General features: G+C 43.7%; 1 protein-coding gene across 9 annotated transcripts in view; it reads left to right on the top strand.

The window, feature by feature from the left end:
* Positions 1–14,371, top strand: part of EYA1 (EYA transcriptional coactivator and phosphatase 1) — a 321,910-nt gene that overhangs the window by 106,462 nt on the left and 201,077 nt on the right. For all 9 annotated transcript variants that reach the window (XM_030215486.1, XM_030215477.1, XM_030215459.1 and 6 more), the window contains 2 exons: positions 7,787–7,869; positions 8,334–8,520. In XM_030215486.1, coding sequence (XP_030071346.1) covers positions 7,787–7,869; positions 8,334–8,520 — 270 coding nt within the window. The remainder of the gene's footprint in view (positions 1–7,786; positions 7,870–8,333; positions 8,521–14,371) is intronic.

The raw sequence follows: 14,371 nt of genomic DNA, 5'->3' as shown, positions 1-14,371 counted from the left end.
TGAGGAAGAAGAAAGTCAGAGATTAAAAAGCACTAAGTCTTCACAGGCTATATATTTAATAGATCTATCTGAAGCTGACTGGCAGGTGGTGGGAACGTCCAAGGCACAGTAATTGGAGTACAGGGAGCAAGGAACCTGACCTGAGGAGAGTAAGAAGAACACATTGGGCTGGGATTAGTCTTAAACAATAATGAACTGGAATGGAAGCCATATTGCCTAGATGTGAAATGCAACAAACAAATTAATCCTAAATCAAAGAATAAAAGGAGAAACATCTGTATGCAGTCAGGTGTGCAAAGGAGTGCACTAAAGAGCAGGACATGTGCCTTATGTGCACTCCTTCAATCTGTGCCACAGGCAGCTGCACACAGCAAAATAATGAAATTTAAAGCTAAACTCAGATGTCACCCTGGCGTCCAAGGTCAATAGGCGAGACTTGAATGAGGGCAGCACAATGGGACAGACTAAAGAAAAATAGAAACATAGAAATTAAAATTAAAATTCAGTCATAATCCCCCGGATTCTATGTGGAGGAGCATTTTCGATATCACGTCTAAATCTGAATTTGGACTTTTTACTCAAATCGTCCAAATTCTGAACAGGAAAGAAGGTCATTTTCGAAAAAGAAAAACGTCTTTTTTTCAAAAATACTATGGATGTCTTGTATTTTGGACATTTTTTTTGGTCCATTTTGGAAAACAAAATGTCCAAGTGCAAAACGTACAAAATCAAGCCACTGGGATGTAGGAGGAGCCAGCAGCTTTAGTAGACTGGTCCCTGCCATTGGGATGTAGGAGAAACCAGCATTTTTAGTAGACTGACATCCCAGCACAGCAATAGGGCACCCTAGAGGGCACTGCAGTGGACTTCATAAAATGCTCCCAGGTACACATCTGACCATTGCTCCCTTACCTTGTCTGCTGAGCCCCCCAAAACCTACTACCCCCAACTGTACACTACTACCATGGCCCTTACGTGTGAAGGGGGTACCTATATGTGGGTACCATGGGTTTCTGGTGAGTTTTGGAGGGTTTGCAGTTTCATCCACAATTGTAACAGGTAGGGAGAGGTAGGAGGCTGGGTCCACCTGTCTGCAGTGCACTGCACCCACTACTAGACTACTCCAGGGACCTGCATGCTATTCTGATGAACTTAAGTATAACATCTGAGGGTGGCACAGAAACTGGCAAGTAATGTTTTTCATCACATTTTTGGGGGGTGAGAGGGGGGTTAGTGACCACTAGGGAATAAGGGTAGGTCATTCCTGATTCCCTCCAGTGGTCATCTGGTCATTTAGGGCACCTTTTTGTGCCTTATTCATTATAAAAAACAGGTCTAGCTCAAAACATCTAAGTTTTAGTCCTGAACATTTTTGTTTTGTTCCACTATGGCTGAAAAACATCTAAGTCTTAGGAATGCCCAAGTCTCGCCCTGAACACACCCCTGAAATGCCTACTTGAGATTTGGACATACTTCTGATGGACTTCATAGAGAAACGTCTAAAAATAGGTTTCAAAAATAGTGATTTGCGTTCAAAGCTAAACTGCTAGGGAATGATGGAATTGGAGCTCTGAACCAAAGCATCTTGGTCTTGGAGGAATTCAGTTTCCACTGAGAAAATGAAAGGCCCAAACTTCCAGTTTGGAAATACAGGTATGAAGTCTTGAGAGGGCTGTCTGAGCATCAGGGTGTACTTCTTGAAGAATAAAAATATCGTCAGTGTAAGAATAAAGGAACTCACCCTTTAAGTTGCTCATATATATATGTTAAAAACAATAGGTGACAAGGGTGAGCCTTGAGGAATTCCACAACCTGATGACCAGAACTGAGATAAGTCCCCGCCATACTTGTACTGCATAAGATTGAACTTGCAAAAACTTCTTAAACTGTTGCAGTGTTATTCCACCAATTCCTATGCCAATGAATAATTCTATGTGGTCTACCTCATCAAAGATCGCTGAAAGATCAAATTATAAAAGAATAGCCCGCTTCCCCTTACTAATCAAATTTAAATTTTTCACTTTGGTTGCTATCGCTAATAATAAAGTTTCAGTACTATGTAAGGAACAAAAATCATGTTGAATGGGTCTTAAAACTGAAAATATCTCGATTATAGTTTGAAAGTTGATTTGAAAATATAGATTTGAGAAGTTTGGTAAGGAGAGGAATATCAGCAATTGGCCTGAAATTTGAAAGCAGATTTGTGGCTAAAGACAATGATTTCAGTGATAGCACGATCCTATCCATAGATGGAGAAAAGAAATCCCACCTGCAATATCCAGTATAAAGCTGCTGGAGGAAGAGATCTAGAGACCAGTGAAGGGCAAGAATCCAAAGGACAGGATGACATGAATTATTTAGAAAATATATTCCTTACTAATGGTTCAGACACTCTCTTAAAATTCAACCAAAACTGTCTGCTGGGGAAGAATCAATATCATGTAAGGAGAAATTTAAATCCTGCATTTGAAAATGAGAATTCTGACAGAAATTCTTTTGTAAAGTAATCATTTTGTCTGAAAAGTATTTTGCCATGATCTCCACTTTTAGACCCTCCTTGTTCTGGGCAGTTTGTGGGTAAGAAATTAAATCATTCCACAATCTGAACAGAACTTTCTGATTACATCATTCATTCCCTATTTTATCAGCATAATATTGCCTTCTGGCCCTAGTAAATTCTTGTTTATATAATTACACATCTGCTTCTTCAAAAGTAATTTATCAGGTTCTTGTTTAGATTTCCTCCAGGCAGTGGCATTCCTAGGGGGGCTGACACCCGGGGCGGATCGCCGATGCGCCCCACCTCCCCGGGTGCAGCGCCCCCCCCCCCCCCACGGAACAGTGCAACGCCCCCCCCCCCGGCGAAAGAAACCCCCCCCGGGTGCACGCCGCTGGGGGGGGGGTGCCGCGCGCCTGCCGACTCTTTGTTTTCATGCTCCCTCTGCCCCGGAACAGGAAGTAACCTGTTCCGGGGCAAAAGGAGCATGAAAACAAAGAGCCGACAGGTGCGCGGCACCCCCCCAGTGGCGTGCACCCGGGGCGGACCGCCCCCACCCCCCCACCCCCTTGGTACGCCACTGCCTCCAGGTTTTTCTTACTCTTACATTTCTGTTTAAGGGCACAAAGTTTTAGAGTATCATTGAGCTTTACAAGAGGTACTGATTTTTTTTTTTTTTTTTTTTAGAGATAGTAGAAGAAATTTCATCTAAGAGTTTAGAAGTATTCTGGTCCCAGATTTCTAACAGACTATCTTAGTTGCTATCTAAAGTTATAGTTGGAAGTGTAGGCAATTGTGATTTCCAAAAGAGCTCAGTGTCTATTCTGCCTCTTGACTGAACTATCATAGGCTGGGGGCTATTGTAGATCTTGGACAAAAACAATGGCCAATGTAAATTCACAGAGGTAATGATCAGTCCAATGGACTGAAAACCAAATACAATTAGATATTTGGACAGGGAGGGGCATGGGTGGGTCTGGGACATTTCTATTATTTGCTGACAAGGGATCCACATCTAATTTAGGCACAGGGATTTACATAAGGGTTCTGTTGGTATAAACCCTTGTGCACACAGTTTGGCACAGATCCAAGCACTAATCACTAGTCTATAAATGATACCCAACTTTGAGCACCGTTTACAAAATAGCGCTTAGACCAGGTTTCAAGTGGGCAATAAACAAGCAAAAGGCCCAGGTTACCCTGGTATGATTCGTTGGCCACATTCAACAACATTAACTTCAAATTGTTGTTATGAACAGTTTTTATTTATTTATTTATTTATTTATTTATTTGCTGCATTTGTATCCCACATTTTCCCACCTATTTGCAGGCTCAATGTGACTTACAATATAATACAACTAGTATAAAAGGCCCGTTTCGGTAGGCAATGAAACGGGCGCTAGCAAGGTAATCCCCCCCCCCCCGCAGGGTCCTTCCCATCTCCCCTGCTCCCCCTGCAGCCACCCATCTGGTCTCAGGACCCCCTCCTCACAACCCTCCTCTGCCCCTGCAGCCACGCATGTGCAGCGGCCCTCCTCTCTCCCCTGCTCCCCCTGCAGCCACCCATGTCCAGCGATTCTCTCCTCTCCCCCTGCCCCCCTGCAGCCACCCATGTCCAGCAACCCTCCTCTCTCCCTGCAGCTACCCATGTCCAGCGACCCTCCTCTCCCCTGCCTCCCTGCAGCCACCCATGTCCAACGACCCTCCTCTCCTTTCCCCTTGCCCCCCCGTAGCCACCTATGTCCAGCGACCCACCTCTCTCCCTTGCCCCCCCTGCAGCCACCCATGTCCAGCGACCCTCCTCTCCCCTGCCCCCCCCCCTGCAGCGTCCCTTCTGTCTCTCCTGCCCTCCCCTGCAGCCACCCATCTGGTCTCAGGACCCCCTCCCTACCTCCCTCTTCCCTGCCCCCCCTGCAGCCATCCATGTCCAGCGACCCTCCTCTCCCCCTGCAGCCACCCATGTCCAGTGACCCTCCCCTCCCCCTGCCCCCCTCCAGCCACCCATGTCCAGCGACCCTCCCCTCCCCCCTCGGCGCATCACCCAAACCCCTCCCCCCCCCCCCAGCGCATCATCCAAGCCCCTATCCCCCCTCGGGCACATCAACCCCCCTCGCCACCCGCAGCTGCCAATACTAACGCTGTCCGGCCGCTGCTGCGTCTCCTGTTGAGCAGCAGCGGCCGGTAAAAAAAGAAAAAAGCCAAAAAAAGATTTTAAACCTGAAACACGGCTCCGTAGACAGCCATCTGGCATTGGCTGTCATCTCTGCAGCTGCTCCTCCTCTCACCTCTGACGTCGCTGCACTCCTCCGGGGTCTTCCTGCAGGGGCAGTGACGTGAAGGGGAGAGGAGGAGCGGCTGCAGTGACGACAGCCAATGCCAGATGGCTGTCTACGGAGCCGTGTACCGGCCGCTGCTGCTCTACAGTATTAGTATTGGCGGCTGCAGGTGGTGAGGGAGTTGATGTGCCCAAGAGGGGTGGGGGGGTGGGGGCTTTGGTGATGCACCGGGGGAGGGTCTTGTGTGATGCGTTGAGGGGGCGGTAGGGGCTTGGGTGTTGCGCCGAGGGGGGGGGGCACTGATAGCTGTTTCCCAGGCAGGTGGAGGAGTAGGGAAACATGCTCCGTGTGTTTCCCTACTCCTCCCCTTGCCTTGGAATCAGCTGTCAGTGGCATCACTAATGTCAGTGCATTCTAAACTGCCTAGCAGACCATCTCCGAGGGAGCCACGGTCCCAGGCACATTAGAACGTTGGAGGTGAGAATTATTATATAGGACAACAATTGATGGAATAAGAAAATCAGAATATAAATAACAGATAAGGTGCATAAGAATATCATGGCAACCATATTAACGGAGTAAGAATTTCAGCATTATTGCAGTTAAGGTGCATAAGAAAATTATATATAATAAGAGGTGGGAATCGAACTCAGTTCCTCAGGATCAAAGTCCACCACCCTAACCACTAGGCCACATTTACATTCTAATGAACTGTTTTACATGTATTTTCATGTTTTTCATCTCATTAATATGTAACCCACAATGACATAACTAACACTGCATTATGGGAGCACAACTTGCATTAGAGCCCTTTACTTTGTATTAAAGGACAAATAACGCTCATTATAGCCATAACTCAGCTCAGCTCAATAACTACCCACTATATGTCTTACTCATGGTCTGTTGGACCTCTTAACATCCCACTTCTACCACATTCTGTAAGGTGTTCAGGTCCACAAGTGCACAGGTACGGAAGTGACTTGGGTGAATGAGACCTCAGCCAATACCTCCATCCAACACTGGAATAAATTCTGGGGTTTCTTGATTTGTACATTCATATCTATTTCAATTGCCCAGCCATTGTTTTTTATACTGTGTTGGGCCCTTTGGATCTTGGTGAAAATTGCTAGAACAGATGCTTCTGTTAGCTAAAAGTGTTGTTCATGCAATATAGCTCCAGGTATGTTGTCTCATATGTTGTTCTGTTGTCCAGCATACTGATTAGGTGTTATCCAAGATATTTTCCAGATATTTTCTGTATCCATACTTTGTACATATGAAACTATTGTCTGTATCTTCCAAGATACATCTAGATGAGTATTGTTTGAAGAGATTAGAGTTTTTGATATGTATCATGCTTAAACTTGTATTATGTTGCTGGAAAGATACTTCATTCCTTTGTACAACTCAATAGTGGAATTACTACTACTACTACTACTTAACATTTCTAGAGCGCTACTAGGGTTACGAAGCGCTGTACAAATTAACAAATAAGGACAGTCCCTGCTCAGAAGAGCTTACAATCTAAAGGACGAAATGTCAAGTTGGGGTAGTTTAGATTTCCTGAGAGGAGGTGTAGTGATTAGGTGCCGAAGGCGACATTGAAGAGGTGGGATTTGAGCAATGATTTGAAGATGGGTAGGGAGGGGGCCCGGCATATGGGCTCAGGGAGTTTGTTCTAAGCATGGGGTGAAGCGAGGTAGAAAGGGCGAAGCCTAGAGTTGGCGGTGGTGGAGAAGGGTACTGAAAGGAGGGATTTGTCAAGAGAGCGGAGGTTACGGGTGGGGACATAAGGGGAGATGAGAGTAGAGAGATAAGGAGGGGCTGCAGATCGAGTGCATTTGTAGGTGAGTAGGAGAAGCTTGAACTGTATGCGGTATCTGATCGGAAGCCAGTGAAGTGACTTGAGGAGAGGGGTGATATGAGTATATCGGTTGAGGCGGAAGATAAGACGTGCGGCCGAGTTCTGGATGGACTGAAGGGGGGATAGATGGCTAAGTGGGAGGCCGGTGAGGAGTAGGTTGCAGTAGTCAAGGCGAGAGGTAATGAGAGAGTGGATGAGAATTCGAGTGGTGTGCTCAGAGATGAGGGGGTGAATTTTGCTAATGTTATAGAGGAAGAAGTGACAGGTCTTGGCTATCTGCTGGATATGCGCAGAGAAGGAATTAGTGGAATGTCTAATTCATAAGTATGAAAAATTGATTGCAGAGAAAACATCTGGTCTAATATTGATCATTTTTTGGTGTTCCTGACTTCTTGTATCATCCGCACTCCTGGTTGTATGTTCTTGTTATTGTCATGATAAATATGAAATAAAATTGAACTTTAAAAAAACAAACAATGCATTGACAATGATGGTGGTGTGTGGGCTTACCGCTCGCTTTACAAGAAGTACCGCCGGGATACCACAGCAGCTCAGCGGTACTTCCCACCCCTAGCACGCCGTCATTTCCAGTGCTACAAAATTTGGTAATCGGGCAGTACCTCGCTCTGCTCAATTTCCGCCGGGTTAACGCGGGAGCCCTTACTACCACCTCAATGCTGCCCGGCCATTTCCTGTAGGAAAGCAAGACTTCCCTTTTACTAGCTGCAGCAACAGGAGACTTCAATACGCATGTAAAACACATACCGACACTGGTGTCGGCCCCCTTTTGCCACAGCTTGGTAAAGGGGGCCCTGTGTGCATTGTTCTAGAACAACGGGGATATGTGCCTAATGTAGGCATGTGCATATGCACCACGTTTCAGTTGGTGCAAATGGCTGTACCTAAAGTTAGGTGCGATTCCTGGGCATAATTTCTGTCTATAAGCTGCGTCTAGCTTTAAGTATGTTTTAGAGATTAGCGCATCCCACGGTACTTCATTTTATGCTGTGTTAGGTGGGTGTTATTGCCTACCGCAGCTTAGTAAAAGTCCCCTAAAGGCTTTTAACCTATTGGATTTTTGACAGCTAAATTGCAGTTCTTTTCAGAAATATGCTTCTTTTAATTTTGAATATTTTAATTTTATTTCAGGAAGCACCTTTACGACAACATCAGGATTATATACAGGGAGTAATTCACTCACAAATTCTACTGGATTTAATAGTTCACAACAGGTAAGGCTGTTAAAATAATTTAACATATTCAAAAGTACTGAAAATGCTCAGTTTGTCCCTTTTAGTAAACCATGTATAAGTGGACACTGTACTGTATTTAAAAAAAGCCATGTCACTTTCAAATGCTGATTCATGTTCTTTATGTTGAATGTATATTATTTTTGACTTGTTTGTTTTGCAAGAAAATGAGGAGCATACCTAGTTTCTCCAATTTGCAAATATATTTGAATAGCCATTCATATCTAATGCTATGCCAATTTATGTAAGAAACAAACATTTGCATCACTGTAAATCTAATTTTGCATGTATATATAAATCTGTTAATGTTTTATGTGTGCAGAACTGTGCAAAGTCTAAGATGAATTGCATACATGTGTTTGCACTTATACTTTGGAATATACTGTACAATGCAATGTAAGAATGTATTTGACTGAAATTTTTTTTGGTCGCCCTTCATGTGATAGGACTATCCATCATATCCCAACTTTGGCCAAGGTCAATACGCACAGTATTATAACAGCTCACCATACCCTTCACATTACATGACAAGTAGTAACACCAGTCCAGCAACGCCTTCCACAACTGCAACATACCAGCTTCAAGAACCACCATCTGGCATTACAAGTCAAGCAGTTACAGAACCTTCTGCAGGTAATCGCTCAGATTTTTTGTCAGCCCTCTCGGGTATGTGTACGTTAATTGAAAGGTGTTACTAAAGCACACATGACTGTAATGCATTTAACTTAGATTTTATGTTCCATGAATTGAGATTCATATACATTTTTTATCATTTTAACTTTTTACCAGTGGCGTAGCTATGTGGGGCCTGAGGGGGCCTGGGCCCCCATAGATCTCCTCCTGGACCCCCCTCCAGACGACCCTCTTGACCCCCCCCCCGCGAACCCTCCCCCGCCATCGGCTAATTTTGGTTTTGCTGGCGGGGGACCCCAATCCTCGCCAGCCAACGTCCTCTTCGTCCTGCAGTAAAAAAAAGTCTTTGTTCTGTTGCATGCTGATGTCCTGCACGTTGTACATGCAGGACGTCAGAGAACAGAACGAAGTGCTCTGTTCTCTGAGTCTGACGTCCTCAGCATACAACAGAACAAAGACTTTTTTGACTGCAGGATGAAGAGGACCTCGGCTGGCCAGGATTGGGGTCCCCCGCCAGCAAAACCGAAATTAGGCAATGGCGGGGGAGGGTTCGCAGGAGGGGGTCGAGAGGGCAGGAGGTTGTGAAACGTGGTGGCGGGTTGGCAATGGGGGGTCGGCAATGGCGGGGGGGTCGGCGGCGCGGGGGGGGGGGGCTAAAATGTGCCCCCTCACCTTGGGCTCTGGATCCCCATCCCACTGAAGTCTGGCTACACCCCTGCTTTGTGCTGTATTTTATTTTTATTTATTTATTACAGAATTATTTCTGTAATAAATAAAACACAAATTGAAACAACTAAGACAAAACAGAAATAAAATAAAATTATATAACAAACAAAGATCAATCAAATAAAATACAGAATCATTCTTATATTTTAAAACATATTTGACTTGAAATTGTACAATTTAATTTTTAAATGGACATCCTGAAATTTGCAGAGTTCTGCTTTTGAAAGAATTTGGCTTGTCACATTATTTCTTTCTTAGAGATTATATTTCAAGATTATAAATTGAAGTAACCAATTAGTGGTTTGATTTTTGTCTTTTTTTTTTAGAGCGTGTTTATTTCTGGTTTGGCCAAGGTTCAAATGGTTTCGTGTATCTAGTAGGGTATGTTAGTGAGGCATAAAACTACTTACATTAACAGGTTCTCAAGCTCAGCTAAGACTACTGAAGGTCTATCCTCAGCTCAAAGCAACGGCTTTATATTTTATCTCTGCCATACAGACTGTAGAAATATGTTGTTAGGCTATGGAGTCTTTCTTTCTTTGAAATAATATAGCTAGTCTTGCTCTGCAGAGTCTAACTCGTTAAAGGTTGTGGAAGCGCATTTTCAATATGACACCTAAGTCCATCTTTGTATGTTTTGCTCAAAAACATCCACAATCTGAATGGTGAATATAATGTTTTTCAAAAAACTAAGGGCCTTGTTTACTAAGGTGCGCTAGCGCTTTCAGCGCATGTTAAAAATTAGCACGCGCTAACATTAGAGACACCCATAGGCATATATCGGTGTCTCTAGCGTTAGCGCGTGCTAAGTTTTAGTGAATGCTAAAAACGCTAGTGTGCCTACTGTGCTGCTTAGTAAACAGGGCCCCAAAACGTATATCTTTTTTTTTTTTTTTTTTTTCCAAAAATAGCCACTTGCTAGATGTTTTTGTGCTCTTTGCGTTTATCTTTTTGGTCCATTTTTGAAAAAAAAAATGTTCAAGTAAGAAACACACAAAATCAAGCCATTGGGATGTAGGAGGAGCCAGCATTCTTAGTAGACTGGTCACACAGACATCCCAACAGAGCAGTGGGGCACCCTAGGCGGCACTGCTTTGGACTTCATATAAAAGATCCTAGGTACACATCTCACCATTACCCCCTTACATTGTATGGGGAGCCCTTCAAAACCCATCAAAAACCTATGTTACCGAAGGAGGAAGTGACATCAACAATAGGAATGGCAGCTTGGGGCTGAAGGTCCAAGAGGACTGCCATTGAAATTAGCTTTATTCCCTCCTGAACCCACTCAAAGAGCAATACACTGCATGCCAGGGTCATCTTTAACGCATGGCAGCCAAAAGGAAGTCAGATTTGACAAAAACGACACTCCCACAGCGAGAGAAGCATAAGGTGGGAGCTCGCGTAGGAGCGCGTGCAGGAAACAGGATGGCGCAGCTCCTCTGAGCAAGAAGACGATTCTGGGTCAGAGTCCAAAGCGCCTCTTGGAGCTGTTAGCGGTCATGATTTCCAGCAATTGCTGAAAGAAGTCAGGGCAGACATTCAATTAGTCCGGCAGGATTTAAAAGAGGCACTTGCTGGCATCAAAAAGGACATCGGAACACTCACTACTAAGCAAACAGAACTTGAAGAATGCATGGTGCAATGTGAGGAACACGTGAAAGATTTACAAGCATTTCAAGATACCCAAAGCACAGACACTAGAACTTTATGGGAGCGAGTTGAAGATCTAGAGAACAGATCCCGCAGGTGCAACCTCTGATTTCGCGGGATACCTGTTATGTGCTAGCTGTGAACCTGTCGTTTTTTTTAATATGTTTATTTTTCTCAAATGTATATGCTGCATGCTCTTGGCAGATTCTGTTCTAAAATACTGGTGAAACTTGAGATGCACTGACCTGCACCTTTCAATTCCTCCTATCTGTATAAAATAGGGCTTCACACCTTTTTGAAAGTATGTTTAACAGATGTCAGATTTATGGGAATGTCATGATTTTGTTATTTGTCAGTGACTGGGGCATATTTTGTATTCCTGGACTGTTCTGTGTTTTGGGTCGGGCTGACCCCTGGGCTGGACATAGGTTTGTTTTGTGATCTAATTGTAGCAGGACTGTAACATAGCAACATAGAAAATGACAAAGACCCTCACAGTCCGTCCAGTCTGCCCAACAAGACGGCCAGAGCCACACCTGCCATTCATGCAGGTTACATTCCTTCATGATCAAAAACTTCCATCACAAATAGGCAGTCAGCAATTTGCCACAGTGCCAACCACATATAAGCAGTTATATCTGATATAATATTGGAAGAGTGTTTTTATCATTTTGGTTGAAGCATAGTCACATTCACAGTCAATACTTGATTAAATCAACAATCCAATGGTGTTGCAAACTGACAACATATCACTTGCTCTCAACCTTAAGGTGTCTTCCCCTCCCCCTCTGAGATATACTTGTAGCATATGATATGAATGTGGTATAAAATATGCATACTTGTTCATGATCGGTCCTTGCTATTTTCAGGTTACAGATCACAAAAGCCTGCCCAGCAGTGGTCTTACTTCCCAACTACCGGAGTTGCCTTCTAAGCACCATTAAACTTTATTTTTATTCCATCCTCTTTCCATATAGGGATTCTTTGTGTTTATCCCACACATTTTTAAATAATTCTTTTGTTGTTTTTGTCTCTACCATTGCCCCTGGGAGGGCATTCCAGGCATTCATCACCCTCTCTGTGAAAAAGTACTTCCTGATGTTACTCTAAGTCAATCACCCTGTAACCTCAATTCATGTCTTCTAGTTCTACTGCTTCATCATTTCTGGGGGGAAATTGTTTATATATTAATACCTTTCAAGTATTTAAATGTCTGTACTGTATCTCCCCTATCCCTTCTTTCTTCTAGGGTATACATTTTCAGGTCATCAAGTATCTTCTCGTATGTCTTTTAGTGCAAACTTTCTCTGAACTATTTCAAGTCTTTTTATATTCTTAGCAAGATATGGCCTCCAAAACTGAACTTAATACTTCAACAGGTCCTCACCAATGACTTGTACAGGGACATTAACAACTTCTCTCTTCTGCTGGTTATACCTCTCTATGTAATTGTAGTTATAATTTTGTATGAGTTTTTATTCTGTGTCTAAATGCTGTTGTAATTTGTTTTTAATTTATTGCAATCTGCTTTGAATTATGGGGACAAAGCAGAATATGAACGCCAAAATTAAATGAAATGAAATTTAAATTAAATTACGTGTATACTGAAGCAGTAAGCAAAGGTTTGGACATGGGAGTGTCTGCTCAGTGTTTTTCTTTAAACAGTGTGGAAGGCATATTGATGATGGACCCAGTCAGATTTGGGGATAGGATATGTTTTCCTCTGTATCAGTATCCTCTTCACAAAACTTACATGGTTCCCAGAAGGCAACTGGATCAAAACTGGATATTTGTCTAGCATCTCTGATTGAGTGCATGTGGAGGTTTTTTGGAGAGGCTGATGGGTATTACAAATACCTGGTACATTTAAGATCCTAGTGGTGAGCCCCCCATGGTTTGGGAAATTACAGTATCATCCAATTTCTATATCACCTTTTAGAAGACAGTCTTGGAGAAGGTGGTTGCACTTCAATTGAATGAGTTTCTACAGTCGGCAGATTATCTAGATAGTTTTCAGTCAGAGTTCTCTGAGACCTTGTTGGTCTCTTTGTTGATCTATCTAGATATCCTGATAAGGATTGAGTAAGCCCTGATTGTTTGTAGTTTTACGATGGTTGATGCTTTCAAGTCACGGTTGCGGTCATGCCCTTATGTTCAGGCCTACTATTTCCCTGTATCTAGCTCTGTGACCTGTTCAGTCTGCTTTTTTCCCTATTGTTCTTCTTGTAAGCCAAACCTCGCTTTGGTCTCCCTGCTTCTGCATCATTTCCTGTTGTTGTTCTTCCTGTTAGCCAAGCTTCGCTTTGGTCTCCCTGCTTGGACGTCTTTGACTTTCGGCGATTTTCAAACGCAAAGACATGCAAGTCTAAAATGTCCAAATTCAAGCCATTTGGATGTGGGAGGAGCCATCATTTGTAGTGCACTGGTACTCCTGACATGCCAGGACAGCAATCAAGCACCCTAGGGGGCACTGCAGTGGACTTCATAAAATACTCCAAGGTACATAGCTCCCTTACCTTGTATGCTGAGCCAACCAAACCCACAAAACCCATTACCCACAACTGTACACCACTACCATAGCTCTTACGGGTGAAGGAGGGCACCTACATGTGGGTACACAGGGTTTCTGGTGGGTTTTGGAGAGCTTGCTGTTTCCTCCACAAATGTAACAGGTAGGGGTGGTATGGGCCTTGGTCCACCTGTTTGAAGTGCACTGCACCCACTAAAACTGCTCCAGGGACCTGCATGCGCTGTCATAGACCTGAGTATGACATCTGAGACTGGCATTGAGGCTGGCAAGTAATATTTTTAATAATGTTTTTTGAGGTTGAGAGGGGGTTAGTGACCACTGGGAGAGTAAATGGAAGTCATCCCCAATTCCCTTCAGTAGTCATCTGGCCATTCCAGGCACCTTTTTGTGCCTTATTCGTAACCAAAACAGGTCCAGGTGAAAACGTCCAAGTTTTACCCATAGATGTCTCTGCTTTTTTCCATTATGGGTCAAAGACGTCCAAGTCTTCGGAATGCGCAAGTCCTGCCTTCACCACGCCTCCAATTCGCCCCCTTGAAATTTGGATGTCCTTGCGACGGACTTTGGTTAGAGACGTCCAAAATCGGGTTTCGACTATACCGATTTGGACGTAGCTGAGAGACGGATGTCCAAGTGCCGATTTATGTCACTTTTTGAACGTCCATCTCTTTCGAAAATGAGCCTGCAAGCCTCTTAACGATTTTCACTCCTGAGTCTCATGAATAAAAAATACTACAAAGGGGCCTAAGTCAAGCCTTCTTCATTTGTTACTTCTGCTTTAGTACATGCCTATCTTTTTTTTATTGTCTGTTTCTTTTCGCAGCTTTTATCTTGTAACATTCTGGTATGTACATTTTTTCATACATTTGTTTATTTAAATTTTTACATTTTTATACATCATCCCCCAAATTCTATATAGTGTGACTTGAGTTGCGCATGCAA

The sequence above is a fragment of the Microcaecilia unicolor genome, chromosome 1, assembly GCF_901765095.1.
Source record: "Microcaecilia unicolor chromosome 1, aMicUni1.1, whole genome shotgun sequence".
In the NCBI taxonomy this organism is placed as follows: Eukaryota; Metazoa; Chordata; class Amphibia; order Gymnophiona; family Siphonopidae; genus Microcaecilia; species Microcaecilia unicolor.
The sequence above is the reverse complement of the archived record's forward strand: the minus strand, read 5'-3'. Positions and strand labels throughout refer to the sequence as shown.